Genomic DNA, 17,366 nt, shown 5'->3' with positions numbered 1-17,366 from the left:
ACAGGTGGGCCTTGTTAAAAGTTAAATAGTGGAATTTCTTTCCTCGATGTGTTTGAGCCAATCAGTTGTGTTGTGACAAGGTAGGGTTGGTATACATAAGATAGCCCTATTTGATAAAAGACCAACTCCATATTATGGCAAGAACAGCTCAAATAAGCGAAGAGAAATGACAGTCCATCATTACTTTAAGACATGAAGGTCAGTCAGTGCGGAACATTTCAAGAACTTTGAAAGTTTCTTCAAGTACAGTCGTAAAAACCATCAAGCGCTATGATGAAACTGGCTCTCATGTGGACCGCCACAGCAAGGGAAGACCCAGAGTTACCTCTGCTGCAGAGGATAAGTTCATTAGAGTTACCAGCCTCAGAAATGGCAGCCCAAATAAATGCTTCACAGAGTTCAAGTAACAGACACCTCTCAACATCAACTGTTCAGAGGAGACTGCGTGAATCAGGTCTTCATGGTTGAATTGCTGCAAAGAAACCACTACTAAAGGACACCAATAAGAAGAAGAGACTTGCTTGGGCCAAGAAACACGAGCAATGGACATTAGACCGGGGGAAATCTGTCCTATGGTCTGATGAGTCCAAATTTGAGATTTTGGGTTCCAAACGCTGTCTTTGTGAGACGCAGAGTAGGTGAATGGATGATCTCCGCATGTGTGGTTCCCACAGTGAAACATGGAGGAAGAGGTGTGATGGTGTGCTTTGCTGGTGACACTGTCTGTGATTTATTTAGAATTCAAGGCACACTTAACCAGCATGGATACCACGGTATTCTGCAGCGATCTAGTTTGCGCTTAGTGGGACTATCATTTGTTTTTCAACAGGATGATGACCCAACACACCTCCAGGCTGTGTAAGGGTTATTTGACCAAGAATGAGAGTAATGGAGTGCTGCATCAGATGACCTGGCGTCCACAATCACCCGACCTCAACCCAATTGAGATGGTTTGGGATGAGTTGGACTGCAGAGTAAAGGAAAAGCAGCCAACAAGTGCTCAGCATATGTGGGAACTCCTTCAAGACTGTTAGAAAAGCATTCCAGGTGAAGGTGGTTGAGAGAATGCCAAGCATGTGCAACGCTGTCATCAAAGCAAAGGGGGGCTATTTTGAAGAATCTAAAATATATTTTGATTTGTTTAACACTTTTTTGGTTACTACATGAATCCATATGTGTTATTTCCAGGGTTGGATAGATTACTTTCTAAATGTAATCTGTTACAGTTACTAGTTACCTGTCCAAAATTGTAATCAGTAACTTAACTTTTGGGTTACCCAAACTCAGTAAAGTAATCTGATTACGTTCAGTTACTTTTAGATTACTTTCCCCTTAAGAGGCATTAGAAGAAAACAAAAATGTATGTTACCAATTGAACAACATCTATTGCAGGATAAATCAATGTTAAAGTTTACATAGCTGGCCATATATGGATGTTACATTGTACTTTATGGGTTGGTTATGTAGGCTTCTTCTAACCCATCGCTTTCTACTACATATAATAATACCATTAAATTATATCTTTACATTAAAAACCATGTAATATCCCTTGATCTTCAAGAATAGGACTTGGAAATATGGAAGTATAGATTAACCAAAATGTTTTACGCGAGCATAACCCCAAAACTAAGGACTTATTAGACAGCCCTACTCTGTTGCTCATTGAGTCGAGTTGAAAAATAAATGCTGCACTCATGGAATGGCATGCTTTAAGCACTACTGAAAAGTGCTATTTACATCTGCAAAATGAATGCCATATGCTGCATTTGCTATAGGACTATTGTTCACCTTTTTGTTGGTGACACTTTGATGTCTTGATAATATGCAGCTGTTTAAAGGGCAAATCCATTGATGAAACAATAACAAAACGGCCGCCCCGCCTCTGTTTTGGTAAAAAGCTGAGGGATTATTGCTTATCACTTATTAACCATAATTTTTTCAATTTACTTTATAATATAAATATTTGTTTTATTTGATTACTTTATTATTTTATTCCAAGTCATCATCTCATATCTAGAGAGCTGCTGCCTATGCTGTCTGACAAAATCACTATTTTAGTAGTTCTTCGAAGTAAATAAGGCATAGTTTAGGACTGCTAAGTATCAACTATCAATAATTTAGATCATGTATTTTCAGGCTCGCAAAGCAACTTTTTTTCTATCCCCCTAGATATTGTGTTCTCTTTTCTCTCCGTCTTTGTGTCTGTTCTGGACAAGTAAGCGGGCACGCAATGGATTATGGTCATTTTATTTAATTGCCTTGTTTTCTGCTCTAAACTATGTAGAATGTGGCCTGTTGGAAACTACAACTTCCTACTACATCTTACACTGTTAAGGCTTGATCGGATTTATCTCTACAGAAACTGCACATCGAGCTCACAGAAAAAAAACTGAACGAAATGGAATTCAAATAATTGAACAGATGTAGGTGAACGAGTTGTAAAGAATAAATAATACCTGGAATGTTGGTTAATCGCTCAGCACTAATGGCCACATTCACCAGTCAGCAGTCCCTCAACCTGTAAGGCTTTTCATTGACTTGTCCTCTGGTCCCTCATTTCCAGCTTCTTTTAGGTTTCTGTTGTTGTTATTTGTTTCCTCTCCATTACTCAGAGATAATGGAAGAGGCACTTTGGCCAGTTTGTCCCACAGATTCCTACCAAGCACTTTGCCTTTAGCCTTTATTTATGATTTAGTGCCACATTTTAAATGGTTCAAATTGGAAACTGGAGAGAAATGACTTCTCTTCTCCCCCTCACACACACACACATACCGCCACCGCCACCATATATTTTCCCTGTGAGCATCAGCTCTTATCAAACAGAGGATAAAAAACCTCCCGCTTGTGCATTTTACCTCTGATTAAATTAAGCCTGGCTTGGTAGGCTCACCTCAGTATCTGTCATGCCTCACTAAAATGGAAATCCGCTTCTCGGAAAAGAAGGGAGATTAATGAATGCCCTTTGTAATAAACGAAATGGGAATCACAAATATGCGCAGTCATGAAATTTAATTGTGCTGCTTTCTGGTGACTGGTTTGGCTGGGCGGTGTGGTGTAGAGAGCGACGGAGAGGAAGACGAGGAGAGGGAGAGGAGTAGGGAAGAGAGAAGGGGGGGAAGAAAAAGAGAGGGAGAACAGGACCGGAGAAGAACGAGGTAGAGGAGAGGAGGCTGTGTTTGTGTGGGTGAGATGTGTTTAAATGTAATGCACTGTCTGAACGAGCTAATGAAACCACTGTTTATGACCCAACCAATTATATTGTGTCCTCTCCTGAATGGCCACAGAGGCTTTAAATCACACCGGTGCGCACATTCACACACACACACACACACACACTCACACACACACACACACACACACACACATACACACATTTCATGCTTATACACTGACACACACATACACTCTCTCTCTCTGACACACACATACACTCTCATACACACATTCTTTTCTCACTCTTTCTTCCTCACTCACTCACACACACACAGACACACCACTCTTCATTTACTTAATCAATTCCTTTTGTGCCATTAGAATTTCATTTGTCCCTTTCAAAAGGACACAAATATCGTCTTTGTGAAAGAGTGTTTGATGACTGTATGAATACACACAGGGCTTCACACCAGTGTCTGTCTTTGTACACTCTCTTTTGGACATTAGTGTTGGTCATATGAGGTGTTTTAATCGTTAGTTATTTGTATGCTTTAATGTTGTTCACACCGTGGGTTTTTTCATGTGGTTCTAGGAGCATCAATACCTTGCAGGGATGCTGTAAACCCCTCAGAACCACCCAGCAGCACTTATCAAAGAAACCCAGTTCCATAACACTACTTCCTCCACCACACACACACAGTGCACCACAGACAACCACACTGATAAATACAATCAAAGCAAAAAGGAAAGTAAGTCCTACTAATTAGCTGCTAATTCTTGTGAGGACTGCGCCAGCTTGATAAAGGGATGAAGCTGAAGCTCATTAAAGAAGGAGATGTGGTGTTGGACATTTACATTTTATTTTACAGCATTGTTTTTTATCCCGCTTTATGAAGTTTTCTGCATGTGGTGTGTAGGCGGGGGGAGGGAGGGATGGAGGAGGGGGCTGTTTCACTTGTCTTTTGGAGCGATTGTGTTCTCCCTTTCAGGCAGTGGGGGTCTCAGCCTCGAGCACATTAGCAGCTCCATGGGCCTTTGTTGCCACCTAGGGTTCACTTCTCTCCTCCCCCTCATCCTTGCTCTCCTCCTCCTGTGTGGGGGGAGTAGTCTCCATCTCTCTCCACCTCTCTCCTTCCTTCCAGACGCACATGTTGAGAGCAGCAGCAGCAGTGTGTGAGAAAGCAGGAGAGCGGGAGACGACAGGCTCTGCATGCCCTTTAAGAACACCCAACTCAATTAGAATAAAAAATGTGGCATATCATTATCATACATGTATGTGCTGCTGGTGCCAGAGGGCTGGGGACCCATGGAGAGAGACTATGTGTGGGCGGAACAGTCTCTCTCCCTCTACCTTTCTGTCTCTTCCCCTCCATCCCCTTCTCCCCATACCTCTCTCCCAAAGGGGAGTGATGGAGATATGCCAGAGCCTGTCAGTTTCTCTCTCTCTCCCTCTTATCCCCTCTTCCTCCACCACTCTCTCCCTTTCTCCAGGCCCTTTGAGGGAAGACTGCTTTCTGGTGGCTCTCTCCTCTCCACTCCACTCCTCACAGAGAAAATATCACTCTGTCTGTCAGGGGGCCCTGATGCAAGGCCGGTCCCACTATCTCATTCTTCTGTTTCTGTGAAGGAACAGGCTCAGGGGTTCTCCAAGCCTGGTGCCAGATCTCTTTGTGCTGTCTTCCCTACTCCTATGGTTGTGGTCATAATGGAAAGGGTACACCACAGCTTGTAGTAGCTGTTAGTTACTTGTCATTGTTCATGTCCTCCGCAGCAGTATAGTAATGATCATATCAGCACGTTTCCATGTTTTTATTAATGTGATTATTTAAACATGTTATGTACAGTATTTCACACTAGTAAAAATACTGAAAATGCTCCCGTCTCTCTCTGAACACGTTTTACTTGTGTAGCGTTATCTCCTTCAGTGTATATTGTGTAGTGCTGTCATACTCCTGGCCTCTCTCTTTATCTCCTTCAGTGTATATTGTGTAGTGCCGTCATACTCCTGGCCTCTCTCTTTATCTCCTTCAGTGTATATTGTGTAGTGCCGTCATACTCCTGGCCTCTCTCTTTATCTCCTTCAGTGTATATTGTGTAGTGCTGTCATACTCCTGGCCTCTCTCTTTATTTCCTTCAGTGTATATTGTGTAGTGTTGTCATACTCCTGGCCTCTCTCTTTATCTCCTTCAGTGTATATTGTGTAGTGTTGTCATACTCCTGGCCTCTCTCCTTATCTCCTTCAGTGTATATTGTGTAGTGTTGTCATACTCCTGGCCTCTCTCTTTATCTCCTTCAGTGTATATTGTGTAGTGTTGTCATACTCCTGGCCTCTCTCTTTATCTCCTTCAGTGTATATTGTGTAGTGCCGTCATACTCCTGGCCTCTCTCTTTATCTCCTTCAGTGTATATTGTGTAGTGCTGTCATACTCCTGGCCTCTCTCTTTATCTCCTTCAGTGTATATTGTGTAGTGTTGTCATACTCCTGGCCTCTCTCTTTATCTCCTTCAGTGTATATTGTGTAGTGTTGTCATACTCCTGGCCTCTCTCTTTATCTCCTTCAGTGTATATTGTGTAGTGCTGTCATACTCCTGGCCTCTCTCTTTATCTCCTTCAGTGTATATTGTGTAGTGTTGTCATCCTCCTGGCTCTCTTTATCTCCTTCAGTGTATATTGTGTAGTGTTGTCATCCTCCTGGCTCTCTTTATCTCCTTCAGTGTATATTGTGTAGTGCCGTACTGGACAAATTAAGTCTTTAAGTGTTTGCTGGAGCTGCTAACAGAAAACATGACCAGGTCAGCGTAGGTACATTAAAATCAGCCAGTCAGTCTATTTCCAGTACTTAAGGAGCTCCTCTTAGCCCTTAGCATGTTAGCATGCATGTTAGCATGCGCTAGCTATTGGCCAGCCTGGTCTCTCCTCGCCTCCTGTCTCCCCATTGCCTGGGGATGTGATAGTGAATGGTGCCACAGGTAATTGGAAAATTGGCAGGCTTGTCCGAGAGATTTGGTGGATGGCACGGCCCGATACGTACGTCGGCCGGGGTTCACGACATGTCGTCCCCGGCAATGATAGATTTATATCGGCCCGCGGGTGGGGCCCGGCCGAAGGAGGGAGGTGGAGAAGTATCCTGAGTTCAGGAAAAAGTAAGGCATTTATCACCGGTGGGAGGCTGCATATCAAAAGTGCGTCCATAGAGGAGACACAGACAAGGTTTGTGTGAGTTACAGGGTGATATATGAACCAGAACTAAACTCTGGCCCTGGCTGATTTACGACTCCACTGCTAATGTCTTGCAGTTATCAAGCCTGGGAGATCCACTCTGCTTCGTAGTTATGCTGCGTTCCACCCTATTCCCTATACAGTGCACTACTTTTGACCAGGGCTAATAGGGACTGCAGTCTGATGTTTAAATACTCAATTGGCCCAATTAGCTGCTGTTGAAGTGCACTTGGGAGGTCTGGGATATTTTCTCCTGTGTTATAATAACTACCACAGGAGTAGGGCTGGCACAATTACTTTATAACCATGTAACCGATGGTCGTAGATAAAGACCTTCATGAAAATAAAAGAACCGTCATAACAGTTTTTTTGTGGAATGAACAGCTGATTGAAGACTGGACGGCTGGGCATTTGTGAGGTTGAGACCAACTTTGTTTCTCCTTGCTGAAACAAGCCAGGTGTTTTATGCTTAGGCAACGCCCCCCTCCCTGCAGCAGCAACACATGCAGTCAGGAACTGAGGAGAGAAGAAAATGTGTATATTTAAAGATTGGGGTCACTTAGAAATGTCCTTGTTTTTGAAAGAAAGGCACATTTTTTGTCCAATAAAATAAAATAAAATTGATCAGAAATACAGTGTAGACATTGTTAATGTTGTAAATGACTTTTGATCTAATGATCGATTAGCCTTTTAAAATTATAAACTTGGATTAGCTAACACAACGTGCCATTGGAACACAGGAGTGATGGTTGCTGATAATGGGCCTCTGTACACCTATGTAGATATTCCATTAAAAAATCTGCCGTTTCCAGCTACAATAGTCATTTACAACATAAAAAATGTCTACACTGTATTTCTGATCAATTAGATGTTATTTTAATGGACAATTTTTTTTTATAAGTGACCCCAAACTTTTGAACAGTATGTATGTATGTATATATGCTAATCTAAAGGTTATTATGGTGACCGTGGTTAATTGGCTGACCAATAACTGTCATCCAAAATTCTATGACCGTCACAGCCATAATGGGTCTACGAGCACTGGTGTTTGCGAGCACTGAGGAATGTACCATTGCCTTTCTGCTATGTCGTTAGATATAGAGTATACTATAAGGATACTGTGAGGGGAAACAGAACCACATCTACACACTGTTAGAAGAATCAGCAGGTCTTCACATCCACACCAAGAATCTACACTAGGCCTACACCTCATGTAGGTCTGTCCAGCTGCACGTACACACACGCTCCTTAAAGCAGTCATTACATTTTCAAACTCGGTGTGTATATTAACCTCTAGAGAAGGAGATAATTGCATCTGTCAGAGTCATTTAGTCACTGTTGCGGCTGTCGCCACCGTCACTTTCACTTTACCTTCCCTTCTGAATCAGCTGGGTGTCAAGTCCTGCCCACCCTGACTACAGCTCTTTGTTCTAAGAGGAAATGGCTGCTGAACAATGCCTTTAACACCAGCACAACACTAACCTACCAACACTAACTACTTATCCTTGTTGGTATTGTGACAGACCTTTCTAAAAATCGAATTTATGGTTGTGAGTTCGGATGTGATTTGTCCAACTGTGGTCTAAAGGCATTTATATTTTTGACCTTTCAGAGACCCATTTTGAGGACCCAGGTGAGGAAAATACTATGCCTGAATATTCCTATTATATGTTGTTTTATGTTTCAGGAAGAAGAGGAGGAGCATGAGGAGGATGAAGAGGACGATTCATTCAAAGAGGAAACGACAGAGCACGACATCCCAACAGAAATTCCCAACTGAAACAAAAACAACTGTGTGACCTTATCTTGAGCACAGTGATCTTCATGTTATTGGTCAGCGGTCGGTCAGTGTCATCAATTCCACTTCAAAGATCTGTAGGTAACAGGACAGTCTGTAATGTCTCACAGTTTTACTGACATTACTGCTCATCTCTAGCCTGGTCCCAGATCTGTTTGTCCTGGTTTGCAGCTAATGACAACACAAACAAGATGGCATCAACAGATCTGGGATCAGGCTAACACACCTTTTCTTCTCAGTAAGATATGGGACAGAGCACAGAGGTACTAACCACGTTCGTTTTGTAGCCAGAGGAACAGTATATTTTAGAGTAGAGAATGTATTTGGTAAAGAATGTACCGTGGAATCTTTTAGAGGGAATTCAAGTCATAGTATATATTTTCAAAAAGGACAGATCTGAAGCCTCACGCTCGCTATGGTAACTGGAGATGATGTCGCTGACATGCAGGTTTTATCATAGAAATATACAATCTAGAATCTATTTTAGGTTATATATTCTAGATTGTGTTTCTATAGTTTGTATATAAGATCTTCATGAAACGGCTCCTCAATGTATTCTGACTAAGAAGGTTTTCATTCGGGGGAGTCCAGTGTTAGATTTCTGTTTTCAGGGGTATCTGTCAATGGCGGTATTTTGCAGCAGAGATGAAATCAAATATAAAACCCAGAGAAAGTATCTGGATGGACCAGACCAGTCAGACTGTTAGAGGATATGAACCTGCTTATGACCAACCAAACATTTTCCTTCAGATCTATTTTCATACACTAATCATTATACAGTATGGTGTTCACACTATCCTCAGTAGCCTGCTCCCAAATCTGGGATCATGCTATCTCCTCAATGCCCTGTTTACATACACTGTATGTGAAGTATTCAGTGGGGTCGAGTATTTCTTATACAATCTCTCATCACCATTGAATTGAAACTCTATTTTCTGTATGGCATGTGAACACAACGGTCTTGTATCACCAGTTTAAAAAAGTTTTTGTTGGTGCTATCTGGTCTTCTCTCTATCGATTGTCATGACCTCTTTTTTTATGAGTTTTTATGTTTGTATGCATTTATGTTCACACTGTCTGACATGTCAGTAACCTCATACATATGGTGTGGCCTGTTGGTGGCACCAATTTGAAGTCAGCTATCCTCTTTGCTTGTGGCTGCACTACAAGTCAAAGGAAACCAACTCTGGCTTATAACCGTTGACTTACCTGTTTAAGTGCTACCAATGTATCATTGTATGTTTTGATTTGACATTAAAGCAACAAGGAAAAGGTCATGTATTTTTGGGGGGGATATGCATTTGCTAAGAGTATGTATTTAGATACTTTGTAAACGTTAAAGTGCCAATAAACTTCAATTCCACAACAATATTATGGTAATAACATTCCTTTTGTCCCTATGACATTCCAGTTTGTTTTAATTTTTAAGATGATTTTAATGTTGTCAACATAAAGAACAGTCCTTACACCAAGCGTTCGGAGAACTGCCGTCATGAAAAGGGAAATGAAATGGCAACCATTAAACTTTGAATGCTTGATCATTGCATTACTTTGTCAAAAGTATTTAGGGAATAGGGTGCCATTTGGGATCCATTATAGATCCGAGCCTACAGTAGTGGAGTGTTGAGGGGCCAGAGACAGCAAGGTGGCTTCTTCTCTGTGTTCCTGGGTCATAATATGTTGCTCTATATTATTTTTTCACTCTAACCCCCATTTAAACTGCAGTCATGGGCCAGCACTAGTAGGGGTCTGTGCTCTACACACACTCATGCATATCTTCACAATCCTCCATACAGACACACTGCTCTCCCTATCTATCTCGCCTCTCTGTGTAACATTCATATACAAAAGGGTTGATAAATGAAACGATGTCTGATGGATCTTTATATCTCATTGCCTCACAATCGACCCCCACCCTCCCCCATCCACACCCCTGTCCCCACCCCCGCCCCTATGTCAAGGCGGCTAGCAGCATCTAGACATTAATGCATCGAGGGGCGTAATGCCAATTTGTTTCAAAGAGGAACTATTAATTTTCCCATTTCAAGGGAGGCAGGAGGGAACCCCTGTACAGCCGCTGAACCGTGAAAGACATTATCTGGAGAGCCTGTGTCTCTTTTTGGGGGGAGGAAAAGAGAGAGAGAGAGAGAGAGTGCGTGTCCCTTGTTCAGGAAAAGGAAAAGACACGTTAGAATTGATGCTCTTTGATGGGAGGGGGCGGCTGGTGGCTGGCGCCCGCAGACGATAGGGCCGGGCCTCCCGCCGCCGTTTTCCCAGCGTGCGGTCTGAGAGGGATGTCATTAGGCCTGTAATAACAGCGCTGAGCACGTTAATGGCAGAGTGGCCCGCTCCGTCGCCCTGTGCCCCGTCAATCTCTGTGTGTGTGTGTGTGTGTGTGTGTGTGTGTGTGCTCCGCCAATCTCCTGTCTACACCCCTATCTACAGTCGCAGCATATTAAACAGATCTTAATGGTCCCTCCATAGCAGATGGAGATGTGCTCAACAGCCAGCTGTCTAGAACAACAAATAATACAAGAGAAGAATGAAAAAAAGCACTCGTGTTAAGGTTTTGGGTGTTTGGTGTGGCTATACATCGACGGCGATTTCGGGCATTTGAAAAGGTCCTGAGAACGTCGATATACGCTTCCTTGGCACTCACAAAAAAATCACTGGGCACAAACTGGTGATGCTCAGAGTAAGAGGGTGCTGCTTAGACCATTGCGCCACCGCAGTTCACAAAGCTTCTAGCTTTGGGTAGGGTAGGTAACAACATCTCCACCCCGCTGATCCTCAACACTGGGGCCCCACAAGGGTGCGTTCTGAGCCCTCTCCTGTACTCCCTGTTCACCCACGACTGCATGGCAATGCACGCCTCCAACTCAATCATCAAGTTTGCGGACGACACTACAGTGGTTGGCTTGATTACCAACAACGACGAGACGGCCTACAGGGAGGAGGTGAGGGCCCTCGGAGTGTGGTGTCAGGAAAATAACCTCACACTCAACGTCAAACAAAACAAAGGAGATGATTGTGGACTTCAGGAAACAGCAGAGGGAGCACCCCCCTATCCACATCGACGGGACAGTAGTGGAGAAGGTGGAAAGTTTTAAGTTCCTCGGTGTTCACATCACGGACAAACTGAATTGGTCCACCCACACAGACAGCGTTGTGAAGAAGGCGCAGCAGCGCCTCTTCAACCTCAGGAGGCTGAAGAAATTTGGCTTGTCACCAAAAGCACTCACAAACTTCTACAGATGCACAATCGAGAGCATCCTGTCGGGCTGTATCACCGCCTGGTACGGCAACTGCTCCGCCCACAAACGTAAGGCTCTCCAGAGGGTAGTGAGGTCTGCACAACGCATCACCGGGGGCAAACTACCTGCCCTCCAGGACACCTACACCACCCGATGTCACAGGAAGGCCATAAAGATCATCAAGGACAACAACCACCCAAGCCACTGCCTGTTCACCCCGCTATCATCCAGAAGGCGAGGTCAGTACAGGTGCATCAAAGCAGGGACCGAGAGACTGAAAAACAGCTTCTATCTCAAGGCCATCAGACTGTTAAACAGCCACCACAAACATTTAGTGGCCGCTGCCAACATACTGACTCAACTCCAGCAACTTTAATAATGGGAATTGATGGAAATTATGTAAAAATGTACCACTAGCCACTTTAAACAATGCCACTTAATATAATGTTTACATACCCTACATTACTCATCTCATATGTATATGTATATACTGTACTCTATATCATCTACTGCATCTTGCCATCTTTATGTAATACATGTATCACTAGCCACTTTAAACTATGCCACTTTATGTTTACATACCCTACATTACTCATCTCATATGTATATACTGTACTCTATACCATCTACTGCATCTTGCCTATGCCGTTCTGTACCATCACTCATTCATATATCTTTATGTACATATTCTTTATCCCTTTACACTTGTGTGTATAAGGTAGTAGTTGTGGAATTGTTAGGTTAGATTACTTGTTGGTTATTACTGCATTGTCGGAACTAGAAGCACAAGCATTTCGCTACACTCGCATTAACATCTGCTAACCATGTGTATGTGACAAATACAATGTGATTTGATTTGATTTCTATCAAGCCGTGAGAAAACTTGATGATAGTTGATGGAAACAGTGCGTTGTTTTTTTTTAATGGGTGGATCAGCTTATTATCGCGGAAAGATTGTTGCTTCTATCAATGTAATTGTTTGCATCATTTCCAATCCGCCATATATTTTTTGGGTAAATATATCCATATACATACACATATGCATACATATACACATATATACATACACATACCTATATAGACATACATACTTTTTTTAAAGAATATACCTTTATTATTCCCCGCAAACCCTTCCACCCTTCCCCCAATTGGAGTAAACTAATAAACACTTCGGCTTCTACCTTCAGTTTATACATCTTATACACATTTTACAGACACAATCTATTTTACAATAGTCATATTTTGTTTGTTTTTAGTCCTTCCTCTATTTCTGATGTCCATCCAGTTTGATTTGTATTTGTAACTGTGCTTTTTCCCAATATTGTTGAACCTATATACATTTCACAGACCCCGTATGTTTTACATTGGTTATCTTGTTATTAGTCCCACCCTTCAGCTCCATTCAACCTCTCCCATCAATCTCTTAACACCATCCATATTGGATTTCTATTTGCCATATATTTTTCAGCTGTGCTGTGATGCTTCACAAAAGTACTGAACCGTTCTATTCTCATAGCTTCTACAGATTGTAAAGTAAATTAAAAATGTTGCTAAAATAATTATTATATTATTGATTGATTGACAATGGCTTTTCAAATTTATTTCACCTTTATTTAACCAGGTAGGCAAATTGAGAACACGTTCTCATTTACAATTGCGACCTGGCCAAGATAAAGCAAAGCAGTTCGACACATACAACAGCACATAGTTACACATGGAGTAAAACAAACATACAGTCAATAATACAGTGAAAAATAAGTCTATATACAATGTGAGCAAGGGAGGTGAAGGCAAACAAAATATATATATAAATAAATAAAAATATAAAAAAGGCCATGGTGGAGAAGTAAATACAATATAGCAAGTAAAAAAACACTGGAATGGTTGGTTTGCAGTGGAAGAAAGTGCAAAATAGAGATAGAAATAATGGGGTGCAAAGGAGCAAAATAAATAAATAAATACAGTAGGTAAAGAGGTAGTTGTTTGGGCTAAATTATAGATGGGCTATGTACAGGTGCAGTAATCTATGAGCTGCTCTGACAGCTGGTGCTTAAAGCTAGTGAGGGAGATAAGTGTTTCCAGTTTCAGAGATTTTTGTAGTTCGTTCCAGTCATTGGCAGCAGAGAACTGGAAGGAGAGGCGGCCAAAGGAAGAATTGGCTTTGGGGGTGACCAGAGAGATATACCTGCTGGAGCGCGTGCTACAGGTAGGTGCTGCTATGGTGACCAGCGAGCTGAGATAAGGGGGGACTTTACCTAGCAGGGTCTTGTAGATGACCTGGAGCCAGTGGGTTTGGCGACGAGTATGAAGCGAGGGCCAGCCAACGAGAGTGTACAGGTCGCAGTGGTGGGTAGTATATGGGGCTTTGGTGACAAAATGGATGGCACTGTGATAGACTGCATCCAATTTATTGAGTAGGGTTTTGGAGGCTATTTTGTAAATGACATCACCGAAGTCGAGGATTGGTAGGATGGTCAGTTTTACAAGGGTATGTTTGGCAGCATGAGTGAAGGATGCTTTGTTGCGGAATAGGAAGCCAATTCTAGATTTAACTTTGGATTGGAGATGTTTGATGTGAGTCTGGAAGGAGAGTTTACAGTCTAACCAGACACCTAGGTATTTGTAGTTGTCCACATATTCTAAGTCAGAGCCGTCCAGAGTAGTGATGTTGGATAGGCGGGCAGGTGCAGGCAGCGATCGGTTGAAGAGCATGCATTTAGTTTTACTTGTATTTAAGAGCAGTTGGAGGCCACGGAAGGAGAGTTGTATGGCATTGAAGCTCGCCTGGAGCCCAGTATTGCTATCTGCAGTGTTAGTTCTAGGCAAATGTTGCAATTCTTCAGCCATTCTTGGACCTGTGACCAAAAACGAGCTACATATGGACAATACCAAAATAAATGATCTAATGACTCTGCCTCCTCACAGCAAAATCTGTAGAGCTGGGAAGATTGTATCCCCCCATATATATAACATTCTATTGGTTGCAAGAATTTTGTATAGTAATTTAAATTGAAAAAGTCTAAGTTTTGAATCCGGCGTTGTTTTGCGTATCAATTCATAAACCCTGTGCCATGGAATGTGTACGAAAATCTCTTCCCAACTATTTTGCAGTTTATATGGCACAGCTGTCAGTTTTTTGGTCCTTAAATGAAATTGGTATATGTTTTTATTTATCACACTTTTCTTTAACCATTTATGTTCTTTAATACAGGGCTGACATACAAGTTCCTTACTTCCTTTACTTGCCTCTTCCATTTTTGTCGTAATGCTGCAATTAATTGGTTGTAATTTTGGGTAGAGCAGACATTTCCATATGTATGTGTGAGCTGCATGTGTAACATAACTCCACCAGTCCTATTTATGATATCATTCACAAAAATTATACATTTTCTAAAAATTTCTTTGAAAAATATGTTTTTTTTGTCAATTAGAATATTTAAGTTTAACCACAATATTTGTTGTATTATTTGTTCTGTCTTTTCAGGTGGATTAAACTGAAATTGCAACCAACTTTCTAAGGCTTGTTTAAAAAATAACCATATTTTGGAGATTATTTCCTTTTCAAACAACGGAAATTGAGCAGGTGTAATCTGAATAAAGGGAAAAAGGCCATTCTTGAACATAGGATGAGACATTCCTACCAATTTACTAGAGAACCAGTTTGGATTTAAGTCTAACTTTTGTTTGACTGATGCCTTTAGAGAGGTCTAATGCTTTAATATTTAATCATTTCTGCCCTCCGAATTCATATTCGTTATATAAATACGCCCTTTTAATTTTGTCTGGCTTGCCGTTCCAAATAAAATGTAATATTTTTTGTTCATATAATTTAGGCAAAAGCATAAGCAAATAGGTAAACTGGGATATGACTAAAGAGTTAATAAGGGTGATTTTTCCACAAATAAACAGGTATTTTCCTTTCCATGGTAGCAAGATCTTATCTATTTTTGCTAACTTTCTATAAAAATGTATTGTGAGATAATTTCTATCTTTTGGGATTTGAATACCGAGTATGTCCACATCTCCTTCAGACCATTTAATTGGTAAACTACATGGTAATGTAAAATTAGCATTTTTTTGTGATCCAATACGTAATATAGTACACTTATCATAATTTGGTTTTAATCCAGAGAGGATAGCAAAAGTATCTAGATCCTCTATGAGGCCGTGGAGAGATTCTAATTGTGGTTTTAAAAGAAAACATGTCACGGCCATGAAAAGAAGAGGACCAAGGTGCAACGTTGTGAGCGTACATTTTCCTTTTATTAATAAAAATGACGCCGAACAAAACAATAAACACTACAAAAACAAACCGGGAAGCTAAAGGCTATGTGCCCTTAACAAAGTCAACTTCCCACCAAGACACGTGGAAAAAAGGGCTACCTAAGTATGGTTCTCAATCAGAGACAACGATAGACAGCTGCCTGTGATTGAGAACCACACCCGGCCAAACACAAAGAAATAGAAAACATAGAAATAAAGAAACTAGAATACCCACCCTAGTCACACCCTGGCCTAACCAAAATAGAGAATAAAAGCCTCTCTATGGCCAGGGCGTGACAAAACATGAATTATCAGCGTACAATGACACCTTCGTTTTTAAGCCACAGATTTCTAATCCGTTAATATTATTGTTTGATCTAATTTTAACAGCTAACATTTCAATGGCAATAATAAGTAGATATGCTGATAGTGGACAACCTTGTTTTACTCCTCTAGATAGTTAAAAACTTTCTGAGATGTAGCCATTATTTACTATTTTACACCTAGGGTTATTATACATAACTTTAACCCATTTTATAAGAGATTCCCCAAAATTGAAATATTCTAGGCATTTATATATAAACTCCAGTCGTACTTTATCAAAAGCCTTTTCAAAATCAGCTATGAAAACCAGGCCTGGTGTCCCCGATATTTCGTAGTATTCTATTGTTTCCAGTACTTGTCTTATGTTATCTCCAATGTATCGTCCATGTAAAAAACCTGTCTGATTAGGATGAATAATATCTGACAATACTTTTTTAATTCTATGCTAGGATTTGCTAGGATTTTTGCATCACAACACTGAAGTGTAAGAGGTCTCCAATTAATTTTGTTAATGGACTAGATCTTTATATTTACCACTTGGGTCCTGTTTCAATAATAATGATATCCGACCTTCTTGTTGCGTGTTTGATAATCTACCATTTATATAGGAGTGGTTAAAACATGCTAATAATGGTCCTCTGAGTATATAAAAAAAAGTTTTGTATACTTCCACTGCTATGCCATTCAGCCCTGGAGTTTTCCCAGCCTTAAAGGCCCCAATTGCAACAAGAAGTTCCTCTGTAATTTGGCCTTCACGTGAGTCTTTCTGTACAGATGTTAATTTTACATTATTATTAGGGGAAAAAATCCATACAATTAGTTTCAGTTAGTGGAGATGGAGTAGACTGAAACGAAAACATATTCTTAAAGTACTTTACTTCCTCTTTCAAAATATCATTCGGTGATCATGCGTGACTCCATCATTTGTAACAAGTTTCAAGACATTTTTTTGGGGTTGCATTTCTATATTGCTGTTTCTTTACATATGTCCACTTTATGAATGGATGTTCGTTTGATGTTTTCTTAACTTGATCATGTTATAGATTTACAGGGCTGCTTAAAGAAAAACCCCAACCATTTTTTTCATTAGTCCATTGTTGACATAGTCCCAAAATGTTTTGCTTGTCAGCAATTCAGTTTTCAAGATATGTAACTTTGAAAATACAGAAATCATCCCTGCAGGGCTCACTACTAACTTTTTTCCTCACTGTCCCCTTATTGTACTGGAGTGTAATTTCAACTGTCCCAAACTGAACTTGAACCATCCCAAAATTAAAATATACATATTTTTAAACGTTTTGATATGCCAACATAGGTCATTTGCAGTGCTTTTTAAGTAAATGGTGTATTTCTGA

At 40.9% G+C, this 17,366-nt stretch overlaps 1 protein-coding gene across 1 annotated transcript in view; it reads left to right on the top strand.

The window, feature by feature from the left end:
* Window positions 1-9,541, top strand: part of LOC120027043 (PHD finger protein 14-like) — a 111,403-nt gene extending 101,862 nt beyond the window's left edge. Inside the window, exon 17 of the mRNA XM_038971888.1 lies at window positions 8,060-9,541. Within this exon, the coding sequence (XP_038827816.1) occupies window positions 8,060-8,152 (93 nt within the window). The 3' untranslated portion in view covers window positions 8,153-9,541. The remainder of the gene's footprint in view (window positions 1-8,059) is intronic.
* The last annotated feature ends 7,825 nt before the right edge of the window (window positions 9,542-17,366 follow it).

The sequence above is a fragment of the Salvelinus namaycush genome, chromosome 32 (genome assembly GCF_016432855.1).
Source record: "Salvelinus namaycush isolate Seneca chromosome 32, SaNama_1.0, whole genome shotgun sequence".
NCBI lineage: Eukaryota > Metazoa > Chordata > Actinopteri > Salmoniformes > Salmonidae > Salvelinus > Salvelinus namaycush.
Note: the sequence above shows the minus strand (reverse complement) of the source record. Positions and strands in the feature narration are given on the sequence as shown.